At 37.6% G+C, this 26,042-nt stretch overlaps 1 protein-coding gene across 5 annotated transcripts in view; it reads right to left on the reverse strand.

Moving 5' to 3' along the window:
* The window catches only part of sobpa (sine oculis binding protein homolog (Drosophila) a), a 42,668-nt gene extending 16,932 nt beyond the window's left edge, over positions 1 to 25,736 (reverse strand). The window contains exons 1-7 of one of the 5 annotated variants that reach the window (XM_032546463.1): positions 25,382 to 25,736; positions 14,896 to 15,016; positions 13,881 to 14,090; positions 12,173 to 12,364; positions 10,335 to 10,486; positions 8,033 to 8,056; positions 345 to 440 (exon numbers count right to left, since the gene is read on the reverse strand). In XM_032546463.1, coding sequence (XP_032402354.1) covers positions 345 to 440; positions 8,033 to 8,056; positions 10,335 to 10,486; positions 12,173 to 12,364; positions 13,881 to 14,090; positions 14,896 to 15,016; positions 25,382 to 25,477 — 891 coding nt within the window. In that variant the 5' untranslated portion in view covers positions 25,478 to 25,736. The remainder of the gene's footprint in view (positions 1 to 344; positions 441 to 8,032; positions 8,057 to 10,334; positions 10,487 to 12,172; positions 12,365 to 13,880; positions 14,091 to 14,895; positions 15,017 to 25,381) is intronic. The other 4 variants (XM_032546468.1, XM_032546464.1, XM_032546465.1 and 1 more) reach the window with 4 other exon arrangements.
* Between the last annotated feature and the right edge of the window lie 306 nt (positions 25,737 to 26,042).

Genomic DNA, 26,042 nt, shown 5'->3' on the forward strand with positions numbered 1-26,042 from the left:
TAAGGGTATCAGAGGTAAGGGAACTGAATAGGAATGTATGCCACACCTTTCAGATTATCTGTCTAAAAGCTAAATTATAATATTTACAATTTACTTTCCAATCAGTACTGACTGTCACATAAAATCTCAGTAAAACACACATATTCATGGTTGTGAAATGACAAATGTAGAAAAGATCAAGGGGTATGAAAGCTGTGTTTCTGTCTTTTTGAAACAGAATACAATGTGTGATGGAAAAAAAAATGTTTAAAAGAAAAAATGAAAACATCAAAATAAATGTATGCATGTTCTTAAAAGCCTTTGAGCTGAAACTGTGTCTGGTGTTAAATGTTCATGATTCTTACAAGAACATCGCTGTTTGTCTTGAAGACAAGCCGGGGAGCGTCCTGAGTAAAGACGTGCCGGGGTAATTTCCCTCCAAGGCCGCCGCCGTCTCTCGTCTGAGGAGGGGGAGGAGAAATAATGGCTACTTTTTAAGGATGGTCAAATAAAACAGGTGAACAGAGGCAACAAAAAGTCTGAGAAATGCAAAGCAAAGAGAGACATAAACAAAACTGAAATGGTGATTGCAAAGTTGTTCGACAGGCTAACTAAACGTGCAAACATGCATGTGCAGATGTTTAGTTCAATGGAAAAATGAACTAACTTTTATCTGAAGTAAATTTTTTAAAAAGTGATTAGTTTTGTCTGTACAGTGGTAGCAAAAGTATCCATATCCCTTAAACTTTTACATGTTTACATCATATTACAACCATAAGCGTCAATCCATCCGCATCATGCTGCGGGGACACTTTTCTTGAGGAAGGAGAGAGAAGCTAGTTACAGTGAATGGGAAGATGGATGAAGGTCAACGAGATCACAATGACGTTTGAGTGGCCCAGTCAAAGTCCAGACCTAACTCTAAAACCTCAGTCTGTGGCAATATTTGAAAATCGATGTTCATAGGCTTCTTACTCATCTGAATGATCTTGAGCTATTTTGCAAAGATTTCTAAAAATGTTGAAAACATACAGCATTTCCTTTCCACATCATAAATATGCTTTAGTTTGTGCTGACTCATCACCTAATGTCCCAATAAAATGCACTGAAGGTTAAGGTTGTGATTTGAAAAGGGTGAATACTTTTGCAGGCCATGCAAAGGGCATAAAAGGTTAAAATATATGTCCCTAAAATATTAAAAAAGGACTACTCAGTCCTTTAAGTGTATAAATCAGTATCAAATGGATGATATTTGATAAATCTGTCCAAACAGTTCAGATGTGTCATTTCCATGAGTATCTTATTGCAGCATTAAAAAAGATCATCTCAAACACTGATTGCTGCAGGAAAATGAGCTTCCTGCACTCTGAGTTATTCATTATGCACGGCGTGAAAACGGAGGCAATCTGTTATGTCAGGTGTGGTTAAGATGTTTCCGCAGTCGCTTCATTGTGTTTTTTATTTTAATTTTTTTTTTAAAAATCAACTTTTGTGTAGAACAGAACTTTGTGTGATACAAGTGGGTCATAACGTGCAGCTAAAAACCACTGAAATGAAGACTTAGCAGCTAATATTATAGATGTTTATTGATAAGTTCAGATCCTTGTAGATCAAACACTTGGTCTAAACAGGTGTTTGACCTGAAAACTCCCGAAAAACTTTGATTTGTCTGGATAATTTCATCATTTTCTGCCACTTCATCTGTTCTGAAGTCAGTCATGTGCGCTACTGACGCCAGAAATGGTAAAGGGACATTAACCGGGCAGAAATCTGAAGACTCAGTAACTCTCTGTGGCGAACACACGCGCACAACGACAGAAAGATGCAGCATTGTGCTATTACCCAGCCTCCAGTTTGTGCTCTGACCCTCTGGCCCCGCTCCAGTTCATTTGCATATTGCACTAATGAGGTGTTGGCACCGTGAACAAGGCTCAAGGCTCACAGAGAGCCACACAAAGACAGACATAGATGGATAGACAGATATGCAGTGTAATTTTATTAACACTGTAATGAATATATTTAGAAATGGAAATCAAGGGAATTTTAACAGACAAGTTTTGTATGACTATATTATTAGGAATAAAGAAAAAAAACATTAAAATGCGTAAAACAGTCCATGAATGGTTGAATGGTTGTTTTAACATGCTAAAAATGCTTACTGCCCAGCCATCCATCCATCCATCCATCCATCCATCCATCCATCCATCCATCCATCCATCCATCCATCCATCGTTTCTAATTCAGGTAACAAAGGAAGACATCCTCCTCGATGCTCCTCTCTGTTGATGCCGCGGTCCTGTGGGGATGTGAGGCCAGCTGTCAAAGTGCTGTCTTCCATCTGGGCACGCGTACTCGCCCAGGTGTGCGTGTGCCCATCAGCTGCCAAAAATAACCACTCTTCCAAAATAAAAATTGCTTTCTGAAATCAGAAAACCAACACGGGTGCACAGAGTAATAACAAGAGAGAAAATAAACCCCTTGAAATATATATATAAAAAGAAAAAACCCAAACACCAGCTTGTTCCGGTTTTTCCGTGGTGCCGTGGAAATTTTTCCTCTGTGATGTTTGCACATCGCAGTTTGTACCGCATCCCGTTTTGAAGTGTGCAGCAAATGTTATTCTTGCTGTTGCCTCTGCTGCACAAAAGTGTTGAGTCATCTCTCATTTCTTTAAGTTTTCCTTTCAAGCAGCTGGACCGTCTTGTCAGCTTTAGAAGTGGTCTTCATCAGTTGTTTGTATTCTTTCTGAAGCTCCTTCAAATATTTTTTTTTTCTGGACTGTGGCAATTTAAATCTGACCTGTTAATTACTGAAGCATAAAAAGTCTCCTAAAACTCATGGGACAAGCCAGCGCTTTGATGAACACAAACATTTTCTTCATAAGAAGCGAACAAAAATGTAATTACTGATGCCAGAATAAGTGCTCTGGTAAAAAAATTAAAATACTTTCCCAGACTTTATCTGCAGTACAAGTTAAAGAAATATCAAAAAGCCTTCCAAGTTCATGTTTACTTTTACAGTCTCCACATCTTGTTAGTTGGAGTTACTTTTTTCTTTATTTGAGCTGGATGGCTGGCAGCTACGAGATAATCACCTTCCTCTCTGTGCCCTGCAGCGGTGTAAGGCAGGCCTGCAGGCTTCCTGAGCTCCAGCGAGCCTCAGCTGCAACGTGCAGACACTTTACAGTCTTCATCACGTGCACAGAGAAATCCACACGCAAAACCCACACTTACAGACACACACTCTGATAGATGCCCTCATCTCTCTCATACATTTCTCCCTCTTTGGCAGCTGATGGAAAACCATGGAGAGCGGAGGAGCAAGGAGGCAGGTTTGTGTGCATGTTGGGGGTGATGTGACATTTCTGGGCTGACATGAAGCGACACTCTGCCCCCTCGTGCCTGGAGCGAGCTCTCGGGGAAAGACACTGATGGAGGTCTGGGGTCTCCGAGGAGAAGGAGGGGGAGGTTTAACAGTGTGAACAAGAAAAGAAAAGTGTGTGCTGCAGCAGAAACAACCTGCGAACTGAAGTCTTCTCATGCCTTTTAAATGTGCCGGTTTGTTCTTAAATAAATCATGACGAAAACCAAAAAAAAGTAGTTTGTTTTCACCAGGACGGCATTTGAAAAATATCAAACCAATCGACAGCAAAAAAACACCGAAACCCAACAGCTTGGAAAAACAGATTGATGAAGCTATTGCAGCACAATTTCACCAGTTGAACTGGCAAAACCCTGAAAAAACAAGCATTTAATTCACAACTTTATATTATATGAAGCACCTTCCTTGATTATTGTTATTGTGGTAAAGCCCTTGGATTAAATTAATCTTTCATTGCAGTAATTTCACACTAAATTGAAATATAGTCTGTAATCTGATTACTTATTTACATCTATTCCATCATCTTCCCTAAAAACAGTAACATAAATTTCAGTGAAGAATTTTTAAATAAATTGCTTTTTTAATGAGCGTATCATTGTTTGTAGTAACTAATATTTAGTAACCCATACCTAATTGTTTACCTAATAGTAAATATTATGTGACAGAGAGGTTTATTCTTTCTGGCACTTTTCAAAAGGGGAAAGATGATTCAGCAAGTCATTCAAATGAAGCAGATCTTTGCTAATCTTCATAAATCATAGCTGCAGGGAAATCACTGCTTTCCTAAACTTGATCATATATGAAGTTAGATCATTTTAATTAGACATTTAAAATAATAAAAACTGAGGTAAACAAGACTAGATGACAAGTCTACACAGAGATGAGAATGGTAAGTTAGGTTAAAAAAATATATATGCAAGCCCCACTGCTCAAGAGCTGCCAGAAAATCAGCTTCTCTATCCTGTCATCACAAACCTAAACATGCAAAGTTTGCTAAGTGACCTGGAGTCAATAAAAGGAGGAATTATTTGGGAAAACACATAAGACACACAATTTAGCACGGTGGGGAATCTAATTCTGTGAGCCTGTTTATTTTCAAAAGGCACTCAGAGCCTTGTTAAAATGTATGGCTTCAAAAAATGTAAGACTGTATAAACCAATCTTGTACGATGGCGGCACCATGAATTAAAAAAAAAAAAAAGTCAAAGTTAAACGCACCGAATAAATTTATTGATTTTATGTCTCATAATAATCTTATGTTATTAAACCCAAATGTTTTTTCCATAAAAATAAAGAAAATTGGTTTTGATGTTAAACTGGTTTGGTAAAATAGATACGTTTTTTTAAGGTTTTTCAGACACTTGGAATATCAAAATTATTATGCCAGTGCTTCTTCTGTGTTTGTAGTTTGCTTTTTGCATAGGTAGTCTTGTGGCCTGTGTAGTTATCATTAGTGACTATCTAGTGTCTCTATTGCATTAGCTTAGCCTTCCCTCCCTTCACAGCTGCAACCGTTAATTACAAACCCAGCATTTATATAACTCTGACTCCTGGGATCTTATAGCTATTCTGCATCTTTCATGAATTCAACCATTCTGTATGTTTGTTTAATTTTTATTTCTTTCATTACATGTCATCTTTGTTTTGATCCAGCCTCCTTTCTGTCTGCTGTTGGGTCCTTTTAATATCTTTAAACATAGCAAAATACTTTGTTAGTACTTCGTTACTAAAAAGAGTATTTTGCCTTTAGCATAGATAACCTGCTATGAGCACAACATGAAGCTGATCGGTTTAATACGACAGCAGAGGTAACTTGTGCTACGTTCAGGGTATCATTCGTCTGCACTAAATCCCAAACTTCATTCTGGTTTTCTGCTGCAAAAATCATGCAAATGAAATTGAAGGTGTTGCAATTCATGAGCTTCTCGTCAACAGCTAATGGCTACAGTGGAATATCTATTTTATTTAAATCCCCCAAACAATCTAGGAGTAAAAGAACACATCCCGGGAGGACTTCTGCATCTTTTCAATCCCCATTTCAATTTAGAGTAGGATCAAAGAAGAAAACAAGTCATTGAATTGAATTGAGTTTTGAATGAGTCAGAAGCAATAAATAAATAAATAAATAAGAATGAGTTGACTAAATTATTGAGTGCTGGAAAGTAAGAGGAAGCAGGATCTTCCATATTAACTGAGAGGCTAAAGACACAGTAAACAGAAACATAAGTGATTAGCTTAAATTAAACTATCCATCATCATTCGCTGAGCACAGACAAGCCCCAGATAACGTGGAGGTATGCAGAGATGTGAGAAAGTATCTGCCGCTGTCACATGAGAAGGCGATTGGATTTCATGAATGAAGCAGCTGAGGATGCTTCATGCAACACGACTCCCACTCATGTCCCTACACCCCTCACCCCACATCTCTTCACCTCTATCCAGAGTCTGCATAGATATGAGGAGATGTGAGGAAAAAGGAGAAAGCCTGCAGGCTGCTTTGCTGCATCCAACCTTGTGGGTGTACGGAGAAAGAAACATATGGGTATCGTTTACACAAATGGACTGCAGAAATGTTCGACAGCTAGACAAAATATGGAATCTGAGCCACTGAGGGAGAGGAAGACTGTTCTGTGTTTGTGATGTTTGAACACGTGCATTCTGCTGATGAAACAGCCAACATGTCTTACTGGCAAAGAGCATGACTGCAGGGGAAATTATTTCAAATGTGGACAATCTCTCGAGGAGGAGATTGACTGTAGCAGTGAAACAAAACAGATTTGTGTATTTTATTAAGAGCTTTTAACTTGTGTGTAAAGTTCTGATAATTTTTTTTGAGAAAGTCAGATGGGGGGGAAAAGATGACTTGCATCAACTTCATTATACTTACTTACCAAATTAAACTTCTTCATATTTTTGTGTTTTTCAGGTGCTTTATTGACCTCTTGTGTGCTAGACTACGGTATTAGAGTCCACTGCACTCTAATACAGTGGATAGACACTACAGACCTCCTCTAAAAACGTTTATATCTGCTTATTTTAACAGTTCAAACACCAAATGCTTTTCAAAATGCATTTATATGCAGAGTGGAAACTGTTTTAGTGCTACTTCTTTCCTTACCTCTACTCCTAAGATAAAGAAACTAATGAAAAATGGGTAACACTTTATTTGACAGGGTGTGTATAAGACTGACATGACACTGTCATAAACATAACATCTGTCATGAAGATGAAGGAGTTTTTATGAATGTCTGACTGTTGTCATGAAGTGTCATTTGGTAAATAATGACACTTTTTACTGCAACTTTAAAAGTTGCATTAAAAGTCTATTAAAAGTCCTTTTAATGCAATTTCTGTAGCAACTTGTGGTAAAGCTGTGTTTATGACAGTGTCATGTCAGTCCTATGCACACCCCGCCAAATAAAGTGTTACCAAAAGATTCATACCACTCCGGGATTGGCTGCTTTGAAAACACGAGAAACAGCTTCCCAAAACAGTTTTTTTTTGTACTCTCAGAAAAAAGCTGCATAGGTAAATATTTTACAAATAATTAAAAGTTTTGTTCCACAAAAAAATCCACAAATATATAAATCCACGAATATTAAACCAATAATGGGTCGGGGTCCATAAATCCACAGTCGCTGACTTCAATCTGAAGTCATTAGAGAACATTCATGAACAAAAAGCTGCATAAACGTCTCTAGACACCAGACAGTTCAGGAATATCTCACTGAGAATCTGTCACAAGTCTTGAGAACTGATGCTCACAAATGAGATTTTTTTTAATTAAATCACCACTCTACAACACTTTTTGTTGGTTTATCACATCAAATACCAATAAAATAAATTAAGGTTTGGAATGCAAACAGAATGTAAAATATTCTAAAGGTATAAATACTTTTGCTCTTTACGTGATGGTGACGTATGGTACTGAGCAGCAAGACAGTGGTGAGGTGTGAGGTAGGAATAACAGATGGATTCAAGGTGAGGGTGGGATTGGAATAGCTTTACAAAAATCTTAATCAAATGAAGATAGTTGGTAGTAAACGTAATGAAAGTGGAGGACATAATGGCTCAATCACACAGCATAAAAAAGGTTCATTACCCAGTTTATACGTTGAAAACAATGTTTTTATTATTACTATTGTCTGCAATGAGAAACAGTTTTACACTGTATTCTTGCAATGTTCACAGAAGTCTGTTTCATTTGAGTTTAATTGAGACAATGTGTGAAGAAAAAAAATAAACAAACCCTAAATATGTCATGACCTGCTTTGTTACCTTTAACTATTAAATGAGAAAGACCTAATTTGGTATACAAATATAAAAATAAAACAAGTTTTGAAACAGCCCTCTTTTGATGTAATATAAATGTTCCTAATGTCAGTGAACCCTTCACATCACCTGAGACTGTCAGATTATTGGTCAACACTTTGTATGATTACGCTACAGTTTTATCATTAACAATGCAAATGTGAAATAATGTTAGCATCATCCTATAAACAATAGCAGTTAAAACATTCAAGTTGAATTTTACATGCTTTGGGAAATAGTGTCAGGGGAAAGAAAGACATTAAATGAACAAACTGCAGGTGCATTTATTCGCTGCAGTGTGGTGTTTATTTGGATGAATTTCAGGACGGACAAACAGCAGAGTAAAATATGGTATACTCACTGTATAAGTCCTTATATATCCCAGCTTGGGTATAAAAGAGAAAGGAGATTTGTTTAACCACAGTAAAGGAGATGAGAGTGCAGTTAAACAAGACGTTTTGTTTGTTGGAACAGCACTCTCCACAATTATTGGTGCTCCTGGTAAAGGTGTGCAAAAAGGCCTTGAAATAAAGAACCTTTTATTGCAAGAGCATGATCCCACACTGAACAAGTAAAACAAAAACAAATAAAATATAAAATATAAAGTTTAGATATATATATGCGTGTGTGGGGGTGTGCAGGCGTGTGTGCGTGTGTGTGTACATATATATATAGTCAGAGGAATAATTCAAAAGATGGAGCAGAGCAAACAACAGTTGATCTGTGACAAACTGGACAAGGAGGACAAGGATCTTCTATTACTAAAGAGAAATAAAACATGTTTAGTAATCACGTTTTGGCTGCAGAAAAACTAGTTTCTTGGGGTCACCAACTCTCAAGAACAACAATTTATTTGAAAGCCTTTATACATGAATTCACAAGGGGGGCAATTATTGTGGAGAGAACTGTACAACTTATATTTATGATGATTGGTAATAGTAACAATTAGACTACAGGCTATTTTATGGCATAATGATGCTAGTTTACAAAATATGAAAAGCTCAATAAGTTGATTAGAAGACAAAATTATTTCTGTCAAGATGGATTTTCTGTCTACATTGCAGTTTTGCTGGTCCTCGCAGCACTTTTAAACTAAACCTTGGTCTTTGTTGTGACCAACCAGTCTCTAGAAATCCAACTTGGTATTAATCATTAATTCATTAGTTATCTATGATACATGATTTGTTGGGTAATCAATTAATGAATCAAAAATTCAACATACTTTATTGTTTTTGGGGGGGGGGGGTTACAGATTGGGGTGTAAACAGCAAAACGGTGTAAGTTTAGTAATGCTATTGCTAACTGCATTAGTGGGTAATATTTCTGCTTGTTACAATAAAGTATACATTTATTCAAAAAACAAAAATGAGAACGAAAATATAATAATGCCCCACAGCTTTATGTTTGTGATTAGTCTGTTGATCTCAGTTAGTACTAAGGATTAGCATTGGTTTCTTTACAGTATTTTATTCAGTTTTTCTGCCCTAATAAATTAGAAAAATAAATTGAACAAGGTCAGACAAACATTCTCCATATTTATAAAGAATGCTGAGTCTTCATGCAAAGCAGTTACACTAGGTTAGAAAATAACAAACTTGGAATTTTTAGTTTTTTTGTTTTTTTCCTCTTAGGTTGTTGTAATTTTTGTTATTTTAGCTTCCAAATTGTAAACAAACTAAAACTAAAAGTAATTATACATCAGTTTACCTACGTTGGAGTGAAAACGTAGTCACTTCATATTGACTCAAATTAGAGGCCCTTTTGCACTGCTCAGCCTGGGTTCAAGCTGGGTCAGGTGTTTCTGCACTTAGCACGTACAGCCCGGTACCACCCCGCTCCCTGGAACCCCGAGGGATCTGGTTCCATTCGGGCCGGCCAGACCTTGCTGGTTTGAAGTCAGGCGTTGATTGGTTCGTTTGCTGTGGAGACTGGTACAGAGACGAGTCATCTTCCAGACTTTTTCAGAGGTCTTGCTAGACTTTAGATTCTAGATGAGGCTCAATGCAAACATAATTGGGCCAGAGCCGCAGTACAGCGGATCCGTGTCAACTGCGGCCACGCCGGCCCTGCAGTGCAAAAGGGCCTTAAAAACAACGTGGTGTTTGCAAATGTAGCCTTAATTGCATGTAGCTACTACATAAACAATGGTAATGGGAGTCAATTAGCAACTTTATTGTGCAGGCATAAAATCCCAGGAGGAATCGATGACTGACAAATGATTATATTAACAGGAATAATGGTATGGGGTAAAGAAAGAAATTTTTATTTACTTTGATTAATTTGCATGCCAAAAAGTTTACATTTCCAAGTTGTTTTAGCTGCAGTCAAGGGCTTGAAGGTAAAACATTTGGGATTTTGAACTGGGAAGGACATTTGTTTGTCCATTATATGTTTTCATATTAAACAGAGAAGATAGCTTTAGATGTCTACTGTACAGACTCCTTCCAAACCATTGATAAATCTACAGAAATTATTGAACCCCCCCTCAACCTTTCTGCTTAATATTTATTCAGTCAACTGTAAATTCATGAAGTCATGGATCCATCAGCTTCATTTTCCAGTCGGTGTCGGTGATGTCATGTGGTGGCATGATAACTTGTGACCAAACGACCCTTAAGAAGTGTCTAGAAAATGCAAAGCTGACGAAAAGCAGGGGTTCCTACCTTGTTTCTCTTGAAATAGGCTCTGCGACAGGCAGCAAAGCACTTCTCGCTGCAGAAGCTCTTCAGTTCACTCCCCATGCTCAGAGAATAGCGTTTTACGCCGACCTTCTGGCACCAAGCGCACATAATCTGCACATTTAATGTGTCTTCATCTAGACAAAGGGAGAGAAATAACATAGCTAGAAAAAAAATCTATTTTCTCAAAAAATACATTGTAAATGTTGTGAGCTGAGTTGGTAAGAAAATATGCTAAAAAACTGAATTAATCCAGAAGCAGCTGTTGTAGATGATATAGTAGAAACATATGAACATTAAAACTCTTTAAAGGGATGTATAAACCAAGCATCAGGTGAAACTGAAGAAGAAAACTGCTGAAAATGTTAACTTGGTGCAAACCAGTAATCTGTGCTGAAGCATAAGCAGATCAGCAGAAAAATTAAATGTCAACTCCACTATGCGTGAAACAGAAGTATTTGTTCAAAGATGTAAAAAAAACCCCTCAAAATGTACACAACAAATTCTGCAGAGTTAAATCAACACTATGCCGAGTCTATTTGGTCCTTTTCAGAATTGGCATTGATTTAACTTTTACAGAGTTATTTCAACAATAGTTTGAATAGTTATAACTATTTCAAGTGTTAAAATTACTACATTTTTTGTTTAAATAACTGAAAGAGTTAAATGAACCCCAATTTTGATAAGGACCAAATAGATAGTCGATATAGTGTTGATTTAACTTTGCAGAATGTGCTGTGTAGTTTTATTAAAACAATGAAAGATGTAAAAATTTGAAACATCTGATAATGTATCAAATTCTCATGGTCCATTTTAAGTGTGTTTGGTGTTTGACTCAGTCTTCAAAGTCAGCAAGCTGTGTCAATGATTTGAAGACTTTGAGATGACTTAAAAGTTATTAATAAAACCTATTCAGTTATTTCTATATGATGTGGGGGAAAAACACATTGATAAGAAAGTCTTCTTCACAGTTCCTCCAATCCTAGCCTGTTAAACAGTTAATCCAAATAAAAAGTCTTCAGTGTCTGGGTTGCAAATTATTTTAAAAGCCCCTTGGTGATAGTGAAAGGCCTCTTCTGTGGTAAACTGTGACTCCTGATTATGAGCTTTGGGCTTTTAGTGCAGTTGCCGCTGAAATGAGAAAGATCCTCCAATATTCCCTCTAGCATCTCCCAATTATCACATTATGACTGTGCGTGGGTGAGGGTGGGAAGGATGAGGCCCCATTAGTATTTCACCTCGTGTCACCTCTTTATCACTGCTGGAAGGGCTTTTCACCTCTTCTGGAGCTTAATGGATCTACAGGGCCATCCGATTTTAAGTAAAGACTAACTCACAATTAGGGGGAAAAACTCTCTTGGGCCCTAAAAACGGCAAACGAGACTCAGTCTGCATTTCCTCTTTTTTCTTCTCTCATTCATATAATCAATACCCACTGCGAGTATTACCGAGACAAGGGCTAGGGCCAAGAAAAAGCTTAGCGTTTTTAAAGAACAGAATGAGTGGAAGGATACTGCATGGTACCAAAACTAATGTAAAATTACTAAATCTTTCTTGATGTATTTATAAAAAGGGAGATGCTTGCCCCTCCTAGGAAGCTCTCATAACACTCAGGCGGACAGTTATCACTGTAATTATGCAGCCTCCCGACTAGATGCCACCATCATTCTCCATACCTGCACCTCAAAACAGCCTTTGTGGGATTTTAGTGGAGCACATGAATTATTCAGAGTGTGTGTGGATAGGTTGGAGGGGGGTGAGATGAGTTGAAGAAGGTGTCAGCCTGGTAGTTAACTGGTACCAGGCTTTAAGTGGGGCCGCACCATCTGTTTTCCTGCCTGGGCAGGGCCAGTGGGGACTCGTCTTGGGCGCTGCCAAGGCGGCACACTCCCTCCGTCGGAGTGTATCAGCCTCCTGTCCACAGCAGACACGAGGGATAATGAAGCCCCCTGTCAGGCCACGGAGCGCTGACATTTCCTCTGAGAGTTGATGGGGTAATACTGGCACCTGGGCAGCTGGTGGAAAACAAGGTGTACAGCAGGTATCGAGCTCGTTAGCTGGCCGTCTCTGGCTGATATGGAGGCCAAACTTTTCACACTGTATAAACATTTGTGTCAATGTCGGTATCACTTTCGTTTGTATGGTTTTCTGTTAAACAAATGGAAAATTCGAGCTGGGTTTTGAATATTCCTTTAAAATTTGAGGTATTAGAACATTCTCTAATAGTTTAGGAGTTATATCTGAGAAGGTTAGCTCACCTCAGATGGTTCATGATGACATAAAACAATTGCAATATCTTTCAAATAGGATGTGACTGAAAAGGACCTTTAAAAACCAACAATTAGATATTCAAATTAACCTACTAATGGACAGTGGATTAGAGTTTCATGCTTCTATTTATCAGTTCCTGTGAAAAGTCAAATTACAGCCATGTAAACATCTCGACATAAAGCCATAGATACTGATTTCAAAATCTTAAGGAAGAAAACAAGGCACAATGTCTAAAGATTTACTTTGTTAATTTAAAGAAGATAAAAATATACTAAGGTTGTTAAGAAAAGACCGACTGAACAAAATTAAAGAAGACTATCAGGACCATCTGACCTCTGAACAGCAATACATGGTTTCTGTCATCATTTCAAAGTAGGACACTTCGGTTTAAGTTTTATTAATACCAGTAAAGACTGAGAAGAAACATTAGTTTGGGCATAAATAGGAAAGCGGATTTGAATATCATCAGCAAACAATGTAAAGGAATTCTGCACTTCCTAAAAGGAAATGAATATTTTGAAAACAAGCTGGGGCCAAGACTGGAAGCTGGAGGAACTCCACATTAAAGTGGTGTTGCTGATCATTTACATGTGGAGTTCCTCAGGGTTGAATTCTAGGCCCTGTCTTGTTTTCATGAACTGAGAAATTCCTTCTGTTTAAACACTAGTTTCAAGTCCATGCAATGTTTCTGCTTTAATAGCAAAATACTAAAGCCTACAACAGGAGTCTTCAAATCCAAGCCTCAATGTTCAGTGTCTTGCAATTTTTAGATATTTTCCTGGTTCAAGATATCCATATTAAATGGTTAAATTACCTCCTCAGTCTGCAGTTCTCCAGTGACCTGCTAATGACCTCAACTGAAGCAGAAACAAATCTAGAAATCACAGGATACTGTCCCTCGAGGCCTGGATTTGAGAACTCCTGGTCTATAATGTCAAAAGTTCAACAAGCTTTCAGTCTAAGCAATATGCCATCTCAGTTGGCATGTTTTTTAAATGCAGCAAAGTTCAGCTGAAATGCCTGGAAAGACAGTCTTCCCCTTGTAGATTAAGACATGACACATTCTTGATAGCATAACTAGAAGACACGGTAGTCAAAAACAACGGGCTAAACAGATCTGATTGTGACCATTGTCTTTTATTAATGGTAAGATTGTTCTGGTCTTTTTAATCTCTTTTATCTTCAACTTGTATTGTTTAAGTGTGTTTCAGTGAGAAAATGCCTAAAGAAAAATAGAAGGAGGCATTCATGTGCCAATACCTGCAGGGGGCTTGATAAGCGGTGGAGGGATCATAGGGACCACTATTGGCATGTTTCCATGCTCCTTGGTGCTGGGCGTGGAGGTGGATGGAGTGCTGGATGGCTCGGCGACTCCATTTCTTGAGTTTGGCAAGGACAGGGAGCTGTTGGCTCTGTCTGGAGAGCCTTCACTGCTCTCTGTCGAACCTGGGATTTTTGGCAACGAGTTTTCTGTACAGATAAAGGGTTCAAACAATTTAAGGATTTTCATGACCAACAGATGCGTCCACTCGCTGCAAATGCTGTTGTAATGTAACATCCTAAGGTTGAGAATATCTTCCTGCAACACAGAAAAACATCTTTTCTGTTTCAAAATAATCCAAGCGGTACGAGCAGTTTGCAACTTTTGCGCGTTACCCAATCATACAATTTAAAACTCTCACTCTGATTACGATTTGTGTTTGTGAAGCTACATCTGAATGAACCATAAGAGTACGGGGAAAATGTATTTTGAACGAAGACCTCAAGCTGATTGAAATGATGAAAAAATATCTGCAAATCTCTATGAAGTGAAGTTGTTTTATGTGGGCCAAAATCAAACAGTAAATGACTTCATGAGAGTTTCTGCTCTTAAAAGTGGTTCTATGTCATTCTGAACCATTGAGTGTACTTAAGTTTTTTCACAAACATCAACAGGCTGGATCATTAGAATTTTCTAATTATGTGAAACCTAACAATTGAGAGCAGGTGCGCTTTCTTTTTAGCGCAACTGTTACACCATTCCTCATGTGTTCTCAGGTTTTGTCAGTGAGTGCAGTTGCAAAAGTGTATAGTTAGGAGGTAAAAACACTGGTTCAAGTTGTTATTAATAAACATCATGAGGTTTAGATCTTATAAAATAAACAGTTATTGACAGAGAAAATTACTTAATAAGAGATGCTGCAAAATTCAAACTTTGAATTTCAAACCAATGATTACAAAACCACAGCATGCAGCAAAGAGTTATCCATTAGGGTAAGCTGAATGTGAGACTTGCCTTTGAGTGCTGAGATGTGCTGCGGCATCTCTCCAATCTCCAGGTTATCGGCGTCCCTTAGCTCCACCTTGTCGTAGCCGTACCAACCCAGCAACTCATTCATGGTATTCTCTGCAAAACTCTGTAGCACAAACAGACAGGGGACAAAAATACTTATAAAAAAAAACATACAATAAGGACTTAAGCTTCCTTAATGTTGAATTACAGTACTGTCAAAGTTATCGCCTATCTAATGTGTTTTATGTTTTTGGAATCTTTCTATTAGATATTTCACATCATAAAACTGGCCTTATTATCAGAAAAAGGTAATGTGAGTCATAAAAAGGATTTGAAAGTATTGAGAAGGTAATACCCTCTCTTATTAAATCATGAATTAAAATGATTAACTACAGTTTCAGTTCAGCAAAATTTTCACTTAAGCAAAACTAAAAAATACCAAATAAATAAACAGAAACTAAGCAGAAGAGGAGGAACAAGAAGCTAGAAACTATAGCATAAAGTCACTGTTGATTAAAACAATAAATCTGTTGCTTAGGTTTAGGTAAGTATCACCTTTTGGGTTGAAAAAGCATCGTAATATGAGCTGACATTTTTGCCCAGATGTCCAAATGCATATTTTAAAACCCATGCAGGTGAAACAGTAAAGTATTTCTTTCACAACACAGTGATTAAGCGCTTTAGTTCAGAGCCATAATGTGGTTAATGTATGTGGTTCATCGTCAGCATACGTCTGTCTCTCAGCTGGAACATTTCCAGAAGCATCTGTTCAATGAAGTGTTACTGCAGTACAAGATTCAGCCTTTATTTGGCTATAAAACATGAAAATGTTCCTTGTGAGAATAAATCTATTGGGTCATTACAAAAATATTAGTCCCAGGCCAGGAAATGATCAGTAGAGCAAATGTTCTTATAAGAGCAAATCTGGTCAAAATTAGTTATGAACATGTTTCTGGTTTCTGTAGGTTGCAAGAGTAAGTACTGTGCAGTCTTTCACAGTTAAAAATTTATCTAGCTGTAAACTGTAGCCCAAAAGTAGGAAAATTTGTGTTTGGGTGACATAGCAATAAATCAAATGTGTTTATTTCGCTTTAAAAATGCTGTATTTATAATACACTGCATTTATGGATATCGTGACAGGGTAGATTATGTGATGTGCCCTACATGCTCTCTTCCAGCTTCTGGTAGAGGCAGTGTGATGATGTGGGGCAGCATCTTCATCACTGGACAAATAAGGTTTTTCCAGTGATGAAGATGCCTAATCAAAATTAGATTCTGCAACCAGTAGCAATCCCATCCGTTCACTCCGAGAGACTGAACATTAACACCTATATGTCAATGCTCACCCCACAGAGTGAGGTTCCTCAGACTAACTACAGAATGAGTGGAGAGGTTGGGCCAAACACCTCTAGTCCTGACCCACTGAACACACTTGGAACCCTATAAGGTTTGAAACTTATCTAGTTTTTAACCCTTCATGTCCTAAATTTAAAATGTATGCCTGGATATTTTTTGCTTATTTTAATTGTATTCAGTTTTTTAAATGTCTTGTGAGTAAATATATTTGCCCAAATATCCACAATAACTGGAACTTTCAATATCTAGCAAGTTATTTTTACAATTTACCGTCTATTAAGAGAGTGGCTCTCAGATTAATTTCACTCTCTGGTATGGCAGGGGTAAAATTACAGTAATAACACGATATTGGCTGGAAAGTGCAACGTCTCCCCTTTCAGAAACTGTTGGAATTAAAACTAAAGAGTAATGTGTGTTTTGAAAAGTTACCTATAAGTTCTTCAATTTTAAGAAACTAACTTCTAAGTTCCAAGAAAACATCATGCAAGTTTCAGAAAGTAACCTGAAAGTAGAGCCATTTTTTGCAACTTGAGCCGTGAAGAAGTTGTGCTGTTATTTTTCAATAAAAAAGAAATAACTAAATTTAACTTAAATTTTCGGCTAACATTAGCTTAAAGCTCAAATACAATGAAATGTATTTGAGCTTGCAGACTCCACCTAATTATGTTAAATGTGTACAAATGAATTAGTTTGTTCAGAATGAAAATTACATCAGCCCACTAACTTAAAAAATACTTAATCAAAGATCATGCAAAATTATGTGGCTTAAAAGGAATTCAAGCAGAGACCTCAAAGAATAAGCTCTGCATATCTGAGACACCAGGAGGAGCAGAGACCTGCTTCATCTCATCTTATATAAAAGTTCTTGTTATTCCAGGAAGAATTCAGTGAAAGTGATGGGAGGGTACCACAAATGAGGAATGACATGAGTTATTGATCACTCTGTCATGAAATACCACTGTGGAAAAATGGTCAGTGGGAAGATGTAGGAAATTAACTGTGGCACAATTCTTGTCAATGACAGATTACAGAAAGCATCATGCTGTTTGTGCAGTGTGATCTGATCCAATTCCACACAAATTTGTGAGTTTTCTCCACCTGGATTGTGTGAAACATTATAAGCTTTTCCTAAACGTTTTCTGTTTTAAGATTGGTTGGAGTGATCACAGTTATTGAAGAATATTATATTCAATTCTGATCAAAAATCTTAATATTGTTGACATTTAGCAAAATACAAATAACTTTGATAATCCTAATGGATCTAAAACAAGGAAGTTTTTGTCTCATTCCATGTCAGACGGTGCAAAAAAAAAAAAGAGACTATTTTTGTTTTTCCACAGAGAATGTAATGATTTCTGCTGTAACAGTACAAGGACATCCTATTCACAGAAGTTAAAATCAACTCCAGTTACTAATAATATTATCATTCTGCAAGCTTTATGAAAAAGGTGTTTGAAGGTGTGAAGGCTGCTAACGAGGACAGCTCCAGTAACAACACTCCTCCTCAGATAATGATGAATGACAGCAGTGCTCTTTCTGCCTTAAGCTTCCCGGAAGTCAGATTGATTTTCACAAGTCAAAGTTTGGTTGTGACAGCTACCAACACAACATCGCTGTCATTCACAGAAACATTGTATGAGGATATCTTTGGAACAGTAAGAGGCAAATGGGTTTATTTTGGTTGTTATGCCAAGTGCCATGAAAAAGTAAAATTGCATTTTGTGACTTTATAGCCACAGACTTTAACGCATTTTATTAGGACTGAATGTGTCAAACCTACAGTAGTGTGTATTTGTTAAGAGGAAACAAATATATAAATCATTTTCAATTCTTTTATACAAATAAAGGCTAACAAGCCTAAAAACCATGTATTCTGTTTTTTCACTTCACTGTGCTGCTTCAAGGTTCAATGATTTTCCATGCAACGTGACTATAACACACAATAGTTTTTGTAGTGGCTAATTATGTTTTATTGTCTATTAACTTGGTCACAATCAAATCTAAACAGAAAATGTGAAAATATGTTTCCACCAGGGGCTGTTAAATAACAAAGCTAAAAGGAGCAAAGCACAAGGGCAGAAAATTGTCCAGCAGTAAAGGTGAAACCTTAAGAGGAGAAAATCCACCTATTGAAGAAAGGAGTCGGAGCATAACCTGCACCTAAATGTACTCTAGAGTAAAACGGATATAAGCCGTAAGGTAACCACACAAGGAAGACAAAAACACAGCATCTCTGTGTGTCTCCCCTTCCTTCCTGCCAACCTGTCCTCTCTGCCACCCTACTACTTTGAGAAAGTACGAGTGTTATTAAGAGTGCAACCCAATCCTTGTTGGCGACTCATCAAAGCAGTTGCACCAACTTCTTGGCTGTGGGTGCACAGAGGCAAAAGAAGCACAGAGGTAACTACAGATGTATGTAAAGAGGATGCATAATAGCCTTTAATCTACATAAATGGCTAAAATGCTAATTTAATATGATTATAACAAGTGCAAGTGCTTTAAAATGCACTTGCACTTGTTACAGAAGATATTTCTGCTCTTTTGTGACAGATGAGCCCATAGATTTGTTTCATAGATTAAAACCTCCAGCGCAGAGACGCTGAGAACAAAAACAAAGACGAATGGATGAAATTCACAATGTAAGAAAGAAGGTAGCTATTATTTACTACTAGAAGTTTCTAAATGCTCATGTATTCAAGCATCTTTCAGAAATCAGGTGTTGACCAACATGTAGAAAAGTTTTCATCAAAAATCCCCAAATCAAAGCAAGGCACTAAAATGAAACATATGGACCCAAAAACCACAGTGAAAAACTCTCACATCTTTGCCTTATTTAAAAGAGAAGTTCTCCTGTCTTTCCCATTTTGAAGGGTGGCTAAGAGAAATTTGCCTGAGTCTCACATCCTACTTAAACCTCAGAGAAACATAAAGTTATGGACTTCTAAATAAATGTTTCCAGACATGTTGTCACATAAAAGAGCTAAATAAAATTAAAAAAACTTTCACTCCTCTTGAATTGTTTTCATTTCGCTAAAAATAATATTTCTTCACATGCAGTTTTTGTAACATATGAATCAATTTCCTTAAATCAAAGTCTGGGTTTTTCTGAAGTTTGTAATACAAGATTGTGCAATAAATGTTAAAGTTTTTATTGTTTATTTTCAAAGGGTTAAAAAAAAAATCACAGATATTTCTTGACAAAATAAAAATCAGGGCAATCTGACCCAAGTCTATAAGACTCCCACGCATGTGAAATGGTTGCGTTAGGAAAACCTTTTTAAAACAAGTTCACTATAATGTTCTGGATAAGTAGAAGTGTGTTAATTTCATAGTACAGATACTTTTATTACAGACGCAGCTCAAACACTGATACTTCTCAGTCATATTTTCAGAAACTTGTGTGATATAAATACATAAAATTCTGCTTCAACAAGCTTCTCCTTTGTTTCCCTTCAGTCAGACCCAAACATAGCCAGCAGGGCTTGTGGTGATGATGATGGTGGGAAACCGACACCTTGCGGTAGGAAACCAGAGCAGGTTACAGAACACTGTGATAAAATTCCAGAATCCACACGCCAACTTTCCCCCGTCGCTTCCCCCTGGTTTCCACTCCCCTGCCGCCTCTCCCTCTCCTCTGCTTTCATTCCCCTCTACTTTTCTTGATACTTGATCCAGCAGGGACGCTCAAGTTACAGTTTTTACAGCTTAGCCAGCCCGGCTCTGTATACATTCCTTTCTCCCCTTGTTCCTCAGCTCACTTCTCGGCCTTTCCGATCCCCTACATGCCCACTCCTTCTGCTCTGCAACTTCTCACTGGGGCTTATTTTACCCGTGCAGCCAGATGAAGGAAACTCTGTCAGACTGTTTGCTTTGTTGGGGACGTATTCGTCCTCAAAGGGGACATTGTGAATCAGTGTGTTTCTCTAGATTTGGTCAGATATATTTAAATTGTGAGAAGGAAGCAAACCTGACCTGTGTTTTGGTTTTAGTAAAGGAGCATCAAAGCTTTCTTCAGAAAATCAATGCAATAAAATTCACTAAAAGGATTGAGGCAGAATCCTGCTGTAATGGACATTGGGTTTATCACCCAGTTTATTAGAACCGATCCATGTTCACAAGGTTACCCTTTATTTCCAAGTGTGTTCGATTCACTACCATCACGCTACAGTATTTTTAGCCTCTGGATGGATGAAGAACCAAACTGCAGCCTCACAAGCTACGAAAACAAAAACACTGCAAAGCAAATGAAGCTTTACCTCATTATTATTTTAACATATTATTCCCTGCTAGTGATTTAATAAAACAGCTATTTAAATTCCATTAGCTGCGAAAGAAACAATGTCAGTAGCAATACATAATAAAGTTGTCTGAAATGAACAGGCTATGTTTCCTAAACTTAAAGATGACTTTTATTTTCATACAGATTCCTTCAAAAATGATTATATATTTTTCCTTTAATGAACTTACTTCAATTTAAAATTAATTTTCTGGAATTTACAGGGCTATTTCTTGAACTTCTGCTTAACTTTTCAATAATATAGGAACTATACTCAACTTGAAGGATATTTTCCAGAACTTACAGGTCACTTTGTCGGTTTTAGGATTTACTTTCCAAGATTTAAAGACATTACTTTTGGAACTTGCATGATGCTTTCTAGAAACCTGGAAGTTACTTTGTTTGAAGTTACCAGGAACTCTTCTTGAACCTATAAATAATTTGCCTGAAATATACGAGTTACTTTCTTGCAACTTTCAATGTTATTTTTAGAAATTAGGGGATATTTTCCTTGAACTTGCGAGTTAATTTTTTAAATGTACAGGTTATGTTTCATCAACTTACAGGCAACTTTCCAGAGCGTAAAGTGTGCTGTTGTGGGATTCCGATGTTGTGTTTGTAAAACTTACAAGAGACTTTCCTGGAACTTACTGGTTACATTTCCACAATTTACAGCTTATTTTCTCTCACCTTACAGATAAACTTTTATCAAAACTTAAAGGGGACTTGCTAGATATCTGAAAGCACCTCTAAGCTTGCTAAAGTTTACAGTGGGGCTTTTCTGAAATATTCAAAACATGTTCATGCGACTTTTAGATTATTTTCCAAGTAATCACATTCAATTTCCTAGCAGATTAGCCACTACATTAATTTACAAATGAATCTAAGTTTCAGAAGATAACAGGTGACATATCAGTGCAGAACAGCCCTCCATCTATTGTCTATACACATTTTTGAGTTCAAATTCAGGATGTTTCTCTAGCATCAGTTCACCAGTTTACAATCTATTCAGTTCAACCATAGAGACAGGTGAATCAATTACACACATTCCAAAAATAATGTAGTCAAGTTCAGTTTATTATGTCACCTGGAAAAAAGTTTTCTATTTGGAAACACGGCCAAGTGTATCAAAGGACTGATTTTGCACCAATCACACCTCCTGAATGAGGATGGGATTATTTTGGTTGGATGAGAACATTATAGCAATTCCTGACATTCTCCATTTTTGTTTCACATGAGACTTTTATCAAATGCAATACTTTTTAGGTAGGGAGCTAAAACGGGAGATTTTGTGAGAATATTTCATAAGTTATTTCAGCAGATTACATAGTTGAAGGATATTTAATCTAAAAACAAAGCTATTTAATTAAGCTCTTTAAAATAAGATTGAAAGAAGGTTACATATTATTTTTTTATGGATTATATTTGCAATTTATCTAAATAAGTCAAGCAAGTTTTTAACTGAAAGCCAGAAAGAAAATTTAGTATTTTTTTAACCTAACTTCAGATTTTTCACCTAGCCAGTTTCACTTATGATTCTATGTAAAACAATATGTTAGATTTAAGATTCATACAGTGGCTCTCAAAAGTTAATAACCCCCAGTTACAATGCCAGGTTCTTGTGATATAAGAAAATTGCATTTAATAAATAATTCAAGGTATTTTTTCACCTTTAATGTGTGAACACTGTCGCAATTCAGGATGTGGGATTCCCACCAAAGAAGACTGGATACTGAAATTGACTCAAAGTTTCCTCAACAAAGTATTAAGGTAAGGATAATGCACAACCTTGTAATTGTACCTTTTTTATTCTTTATATTTTCTCTTTCCTAACTGATCGATTTTTGTTTTTTTTTAGCTGAATCATAAAGGCCCAGGGACTTACCCTTCTATTGCACTCCATAAAAGTTTTGAAATGTTTTAATATGGTCTTTTTCTCTTTACAAAAATATGGTAATTAGACAGAGACAGCAAATGATTGAAACCTTGATCCAAGTCACAGTAAAAAGCAACAGACAAATTAGCTCAGATCAAATTAACAAAATCTAAAAGTATTTTATTTATTCAAAGGGACAATAACGACTGACACATTTAAGGTGACGTAAACTACGATCGGGATATTTTAAACAAACATTTTCAGTTTAAAATGCAGAGGCTAATTTGCATAATATTTCTAAAATGAAATCTGTGCAAAATGTCAAAAGAAATCGTTTTATTGCAAAAAGTGAATCTCAAAAACAAATACTAGCAAAAACTAAGTTCTCTTGGTATTATGAAGTTGCATATTGAGGAGTCAAGAAGAGAAAATAACCAACATTTGAGGGTTAAGTTTTAAGGAAACTAAAAAAAAAACCCAGAAAAGACCGGACATTTAGCCTTAGAGAAGAATTATCCTTTGTTTTGTTTCCTGCTCCTGAAACTTGATCAAAAACAAAATTTCAAAAGAAAATGTGAAGAAAATGAGGCCAAGATTCACCAAATTATCTGAAAGAAATCCAAACAGACTTGACACCTGATGACAAATTGTATCGCTTCAATCAAATAAGATGCTTAACTGACATGTCACAGCTTCAAAACACATCATAAAACATGTCAGTCGACTGAATTTTGAATGATTACTTGCGTCGTAAAAAAAAATCTATCATTTAACAGCCGAAGAAAATGCAAACCTGTGAACTTCATCTCTGAGTGACGACTGGCATCATGCAATCATATGGTCAGTGTGACAAATCATTATCAGTTTGACTTCTGTTTTATTCCCAGCATTTTGCAGCGTGCATGATGAATAATAACAATGACAAAACTGGGAGGGAAAAAAAATGGGAGCTGTGCTTCAAGCTGACCTCCATGCCAAAAAAAAAAAAATCAGCTCATGAATATTTTGTTCATTTTAAACACTTCACCCATAAGGAAAGAAAAGAGAGCCTGCCCTCTGGCATGCGTCCCGTTGCAACCGTTCTTTCTGTAATCAGCAACGAAGACATCAGAGCTGGAAAAGGGGAGTGAGTGAGTAAGTAAGAAAAATAAATAAATGGATCAGATGATGGATAAGTATGGAGGGGGTGTTGGATGGATTTAATTTAATTTATTTATAGATGTCCTTTTTGTGCATCTGTTTTTATTTTTATTTTGCACTCCACATATGCAGATACATCGCAATAAATTTGAATATTATTGGTTGATTTATTTTAATTATGATGTTAAGGTTTGAGGTCTGTGTGGCAACCCTAACTCTAACATGCTCCCTGTGGCTTGTGAATCTCTATAAAACTCCTAAACTGAGTTTATTTTACGATCCAGTTTTTCCTTCCACTCAACTTCCCATTAATATGCCTGATAATAGAACTCTGTCAACAGCCAATCTCTTTGGTAATTACTTTTTGTGCCTTACTCTTGAAGATGTATGTTGGACAACATTAAAGTAAGCAGTTGTCCCCATCATTATGTATGGGGACAACATACATAATGCTGCCCTGTTATAGTCAGCACTGATCTGACTATAATAAGTCAGTCTTGTATACAAAATTATTTTTCAGTCATTTTTATTCTAAATAAACCCTTAAAATATATAAATTTCTATATGAGGCTTATAAGCACCACCTATTATCCACTTGCATCCTTCCGCTCTCATCATAATCAGATTTTATTCCACAAAATAATCATTTTATCATCAAAAAAATAAAAGATATACGCAGATATTTAAACATGTTTTCCAGCTTGAGGCACTGGAATTGTGAGATGTATGCATTTTGACAGAAGGGGTCAAAAACAAAACATCCTCACTGTGAATGAAACGAAGAGTATTTGTTCCTGTTTTAACAGTACCAGAAAATGAGCAGTGACACATGCGCTTTGGGAACGACACACACACACACACACCTCCAAACACGCCAACACACACATGAAAACCATTTAATCTCGCAGCCAAAATATGATGAAATGAAAACACATCACTGCATTTATTCTTGATGTGATCACCTGCTCATCCATCCCCAACAACAGTGGAAACACTGGCTGCTCCTGCGTCTCCAGCCAAATGTGTACAAACAATGAGGGGATGCAGACAAAGCGGGTTGCCTCTGCACACACACATGCACACACATAAATACCAGGAACATTTTCATGCTCCACAATGAACCGCATGGAGCTCAAATATCCCAGCGTGCACCGAGTCAAAGAACACAAACCACTGAAAGAAACAACGCGTGGCTCAATGTGAGGAAAAAGGGGAGAGGCCGAACACAATGTGCTCTCCTCGACAGAGCGCGTAAAGAGGCGCACATCTGGATCACACGCCTCTGGGCAGCTGCTCAACACTCTCACAGACGCACGCACGCACACACGAAATAATGCAAACCCACGCAGAGCTCCCAAAGCATCACGGATAGACTAGTGTTTACCTCAAATTGATCTCTTAATTATGCACATTGGCTGCGCTAACTAGTTCCTGTATGTGTACGATAGTATTAATAGTAATAGTAGACGGACTGTTGACGCCTTCACTGACGCACTGGATTTTCCATTTACTCCAGGATGAGCCATGAAAAGCAGGGCGCACAAACGGCGTGATTATGACAGGCGGCATTACCCCCTCAGAGTATCCCTTCAACTTAAGAGTGAAAGTGAAGCAGTGACCGTGTGCCGCATCCATTGTGTGAGGCTGCACAGCCTCCCATTTCAGCACATGAAAAAAAAAATAATAATAAAAATGCACAAACATCCTAAATTAAAGTTTGGTTATTGTGTAGCAAACTGCACAAAGGTGCAGCCAAAATCCTCCTCTGAGGGACAGCTATTGCTCTAACACAGACACACTCCACGCGTAATCTCATGCAGCTTGGCACACAGCCTCTTTACCTTCATCTCTTCATTTATTTCCCTTTTTACCGGGTGCGCTGGCTTGCGGCTTCTTTTATTTTCCGGAGGTCTGCCCTCTTTTTCCATTTCTGCCATGTTTTCTCTGTGATACTTCTGTCAATATTTGCGGTGAGGAGGGGAGCGGAGGAGGAGGAGGAGGGGGCGTGTGTGAGAGAGAGCGAGAGGAGAGAAGCGGCGGCAGCTGTTTACAGCCGCCACACGCCGGAGGTCCTGCGGCTCTTCAGCGACCCGAGTGACGCCGGGGATCCCGCCGAGGGTTCGCGGTGCCCGGCCGAGTCAGCCATCTTCTGCGCCGTATCCTCCGCGGTCCGTGCGCCGGTGCTGAGCCGCCTCTGTGAGTCAAAGGAGAGGTTGAGTGAGGGGAGAAAACGAGACAGGGGGAGGGGCGTCGGCTGAAACATTATATGACGCGCTGATGATCAGAGGTAGGCTATTTCTTCTCGCTTTCCAGTGGAGCGCAATCAGAGCGGGCCCTATCCAAACAGGTGCGCACACGCACACCACTCAGCAAGACACTTCAGCAGAGTCTGCTGCTGTCATTTTAAAACAACAAACGTCACGTTCAGAGCGCTTAAGGTTATCCATTGTAACTTCAGCTGGATCAAAGTCCCTTTTAACTTTTAACTAATGTACAAGAACG

This window comes from Xiphophorus hellerii, chromosome 19 (assembly GCF_003331165.1).
Source record: "Xiphophorus hellerii strain 12219 chromosome 19, Xiphophorus_hellerii-4.1, whole genome shotgun sequence".
NCBI classification, from domain to species: Eukaryota; Metazoa; Chordata; class Actinopteri; order Cyprinodontiformes; family Poeciliidae; genus Xiphophorus; species Xiphophorus hellerii.